This window comes from Dipodomys spectabilis, unplaced genomic scaffold (genome assembly GCF_019054845.1).
Source record: "Dipodomys spectabilis isolate Male_0828 unplaced genomic scaffold, ASM1905484v1 ptg000234l, whole genome shotgun sequence".
NCBI lineage: Eukaryota > Metazoa > Chordata > Mammalia > Rodentia > Heteromyidae > Dipodomys > Dipodomys spectabilis.
Genome location: NW_024870911.1, coordinates 20646550 through 20650970, shown reverse-complemented (window position 1 = coordinate 20650970; position 4421 = coordinate 20646550). Strand labels below are relative to the sequence as shown.

General features: G+C 39.6%; 1 protein-coding gene across 1 annotated transcript; it reads right to left on the bottom strand.

Moving 5' to 3' along the window:
* Nucleotides 1–219: 219 nt before the first annotated feature.
* On the bottom strand, nt 220–485 carry LOC122124402 (ATP synthase subunit ATP5MJ, mitochondrial-like). The gene has a single exon (XM_042699153.1). The coding sequence runs from the start codon at nt 470–472 to the stop codon at nt 299–301; it is 174 nt and encodes a 57-aa protein (XP_042555087.1). The 5' UTR covers nt 473–485; the 3' UTR covers nt 220–298.
* Nucleotides 486–4421: the final 3936 nt, after the last annotated feature.

Here is a 4421-nt window from a genome sequence, read left to right as displayed (position 1 = left end):
GAGCGCTTGCCTTGCATGCCTGAGGCCCTGGGTTCCTCAGCACCACATAAGCAAAAAGAAAAAAAAAGCCAGAAGTGGCGCTGTGGCTCAAGTGGTAGAGCGCTAGCCTTGAGCTGAAGAGCTGAGGGACAGCGCCCAGCCCAGAGTTCAGGCCCCATGACTGGACCCCCCCCCCCAAAAAAAAGAAGTGGTGCTCCTACAAGTATATGTACAGCGATGTTCCATGCTCCCATCTAACAAAGTTTGCTTAAATGTGCAGGCAGGCTGGCGTTTCCCTTTGTGCATTCAAAGGAGCTGGTTAATGATGGCCATGAGAAGGTGTAGAACCTTTCAAAGCCTTACTTTTGTCAGCACTCCTGACCATATACACCATGAAGCCCATCAACCCCATCCCTACCCAGATCTCCTGGTAAACTTGGGTGTAGTAGGATTTCAGGGGGATCCAGACAGTTTTAATAAAGCTTTGGAGCATCTTGACAAGATGGAGGGCTTAGACGCCACCAGACCCCACAGCCTTCTGCCAGGAAAGATCACAAACTGCTGCTTTGAACATTTTTTGTTTCCAGTCTGGAGCTTCTATGAACAATGGTGCAATGAACATTATGGATCAGAATACAGGTCATATAGCTGTGTCTTTTTATGGGTTATGCACTCAGCAAAAACATTGCTGGCTCCTAAGATATGTGTACCTTCAATCTCATCAGATAATGCCCAAATCCTTCTCAAAGTAGTTGTACTAAGCCATACTCCTACAGACCATGAGCAACCCCATCCATAGAATTTCAGCAATAGTTGTTTGCATTAGAAGCTTTTATTTGAACAAATACTGAAGTATACAATAGTATTTCACATACCTCATTTTGCAAGCAGTAATTTCACTAATGGCCAACTGATATACTTCGATCCACTTGGTTTTCCCGTTGAGTGACACTGCTGAATAGGAGCTTTTGGCTTTAAACGTCCAACCCCATTCCTTTCCATGAGATATGGAAAACAAAACAAATATGTGTGTCCATAATATTCATTCTTTTTCATTTGTTTTTTTCTCTTCCTTTAATCACATAAATATTTATTTCATTACATGGATTTGATAATGCAGTGCCTTAAGTTCTTAAAAATCCTAAACTGTCATGTGATATGTCTGACATTGTTTTTTGATTGTTTGTGTATGTGTGTGCATGTGCATGTGTGGACACTGGTCCAGTCCTGAGACTTGAACTCAAGACTTGGGCACTGACCCTGAGCTTCTTTTGCTCAGGATTAGCACTCTTCCACTTGGGCTATAGCTCCACTCACATTATTTTTAATAGTTAATTGGAGGCAAGAGTTTCAGAGACTTTCTTGCACAGGCTGGCTTCAAACCAGATTTCAGCCTTCTGAGTAGAATTACAGGAATAAGCCACCAGTGCTTGGCTTGGATTTGTTTTCATACTTTTTAATTTGATTTATAAGCTGAACAGTCCAGAACTCAAACCAAAATAAGTTTGTTTGTTTGTTTTATCTCCTCACTTTACAAGTGGGCACATATTTTTCTTATTCTCTATTTGGGCTGACATTTGATTCTTTTTCCTACATGACCATTAAATCCTAATCTTTTTTGGCTACTGAGATCAGCAACTATCTCCAAATAGACTCTGGAGAGGCTCTAGGATCTGCTCCCAAATTTACTATTCAGGTTTTCAGTTCTCTTCTGATTCTTAGTGCTTTGAGAGACCTTGCTTTCTTTGTAGTAGCAAGCTCAGGTATGCATCTAAAGGAAGATTTTATATCTTTTCCAGGAATTCTAAATACTTCATAGTAAAGCATTCTTGTTGGCTATAGTGCTAGAAATAAAATTCCATTTCATTACTATATGCTATAAAATCTCCATTTAACAAATGAGAAAATTAAGGATCATAGAGGTTAAATAATTTTTCTCAAATCCACACAAACAATAAGTAGTGGAACCAACATTCAGACTCCCATCATTTGTCATTTGACCCTTACTATTGAAAGTTACTGCTGCTTTTCCCTTTTAAATAGCATATTTTAGCATATTTGCCTCCTCCTGATGATTAACCATAAGCCTCTATGAAATTACTCAGATCCGTCAAGCTTAGTCTTCTTTTTCCTTTTTGATCTTTTTTTTTTTTTTCTGTAACTCCTGGTGAGTTATCTCCCACTAATGATATTGACATACAGGAGCCAAATAAAGCCCTATATAAATGCAAAGTAATCACAGCTAGGCTTGGCTTTGTGACACAAGCTATCTGAGGCTGGGTGTTATGAGATCAGCTCCCTGCTCACATTCAGGATAAAGTTTACCATCTGCAGACTTCTTTTCTCCCCAGCAGAATATTGGCAAGTGATAATGCTCTACCAAGAGTCTCTAAAAGAGAATATAGTGATATATAATGGTGTCTCTGTTCTTTTGCACATACCACACACACACACACACACACACACACACACACACACGCACGCATGCACGCATACATGCACGCACACACGCATACATGCATGCATGCATGCATGCATGCCACTGAGTTATACTGCAATATAATTGTAGGCTTTCAGAATGTAGCTATTGGGGAACCCTTGAGCAAATCTTATTTCTGGGCACTGAGGATGAAGATAGAGAGATTCAAGGAGAAAAGGGTCAAAGCATCTCTGTGATGAGTTAGACACACCCACCATACAAATAGGATCTGCTGAAAATGCTCAAAGAATTATTTTGACTGCCCAATGTCAAGTGATCAAAATACATAATTTTTAGTTTACTTAGTACTGACTTAACTAAGCCATCCCACTGTTTTAAAGCTAGATAATATTCACAACACATTTTCAACACTTGTATGGAACATTAATTCTCAGAGTTCATGTCTGTATGACACCAATTCAGCTTTTGAAAGATGAAAGCTCCAATCATTAACTCTGAAGTCTTTACAATAGCAAAAACATATGTAGGGAGTTGTTTTATTTTGCATTGTTATTATAAGGTGATGTATAAAGGAGTTACAGATATATAAGTCAGGTAAAGAGTACATTTGGACAATGTGACCCCTTCCCTTGCTCTATCCCAGTTTTTCCTTCCCATCCCCACCCACCAGTTGTATAGTTCATTTTCAACACAGTGTCTGGTATATTGCTGCTGTATTTGTTCACCTTTTGTCCCTCCATTTCTGTAACCCCTTGCCCTACCAAAGATAGATAAATGAACCAACAAAATAAAAAGAAAACAAAAACAGTAACAAATTAAAAACCTCTGATTTCCAGTTTGACAGCTCATTTCGATAAATATTATTTTGTATGATCAGAGGCACATAGGCATGGCACCTTTGTGTTCCTCCCCTATGAGTATCTTCCTTTTAGACATGGAGTTTCTCCATAAAAACTGAGCTAAGGGCAGAGATGTAATTCAGAGGTATAGTATTTGACTGATATGAATGAGATCTTGGTATGATCCCCAGCTGTGCAAGATAGAAAGACAAAAAATAGAAAGAAGAAGTATAAAAGAGTCTCTACTGATGTGCATTTCTAGTATCTATGTGAGGAATATTTAATATCTTTTTCTGTGTGTGTGTGTGTGTGTGTGTGTGTGTGATATAGAAGAGAGAATGTTTTCCTCCATAGGTTGTATATTATTGAAACATAATCAGGCTATCTACTAACACAATGCCTTGGTCTATTATTGGTGTATGTTTTGCATACTTTGTGTGTATGTACTGCAGCCTCCACTCTGCCCATCCCCTGCATTTATGTCCTTTACTTCCTTCTCCTTCAGTCTGATCATGCTTTTCTGCCTAGTTCCCAAGTCTGTGCTCCATCTCTCCACACAGATAGGGAGGGCTCCCCACAGGTGAGATTTGTCCTTATTTGTTATTCCTGGTCTTCTCCTTCCCAGGCCCAGGCCACACCCTGTTCCTGAAAGGGAGTTGATTGACAAGCTGGCTGGAATAGAAGCTGAGCCTTAATATTTTTTCTATCTCTTTTCTTAATTAATTTGATGTGTTTGGCATCAACTCTGCTACTGGAGAGGTATTTTCCAGGAGGCAGAGCCGTGTCAAAGACCTTGCTTCTTTTCTTTCCCTTCTCAAATACACTAGTATTTCAACCTGACAGCTCCCAGATGCTCCTCTGGCTATGGAGCATTGAGTGTTTATTTTCCTGATGTTTTTATTCCAAAGTCTTTGCCAGGGTCATGTTGTTGAAGTCTGCCAAGTGACAGCAGCCCCTGACCCTGCTACTGGACCTGACACATTTTACAGGTACAGCTGTTGTCAGGGAATTATTGAAGCCAAAGGCAAAAAAAAAAAGTCCTCAAAAGGTTATCTTGGACATGTCCTTGTATCATCCAGTACTGATCCATTTCTGCTCAAGGACTCAATGTCATACTCTTCATTTCCCATTCCATTTTGTAGCAACACACATCAAATTATATG

What these genes read in the sequence shown, in the direction of transcription:
- LOC122124402 (XM_042699153.1), bottom strand. Translation starts at nt 472, where the DNA reads ATGCTCCAAAGCTTTATTAAAACTGTCTGGATCCCCCTGAAATCCTAC.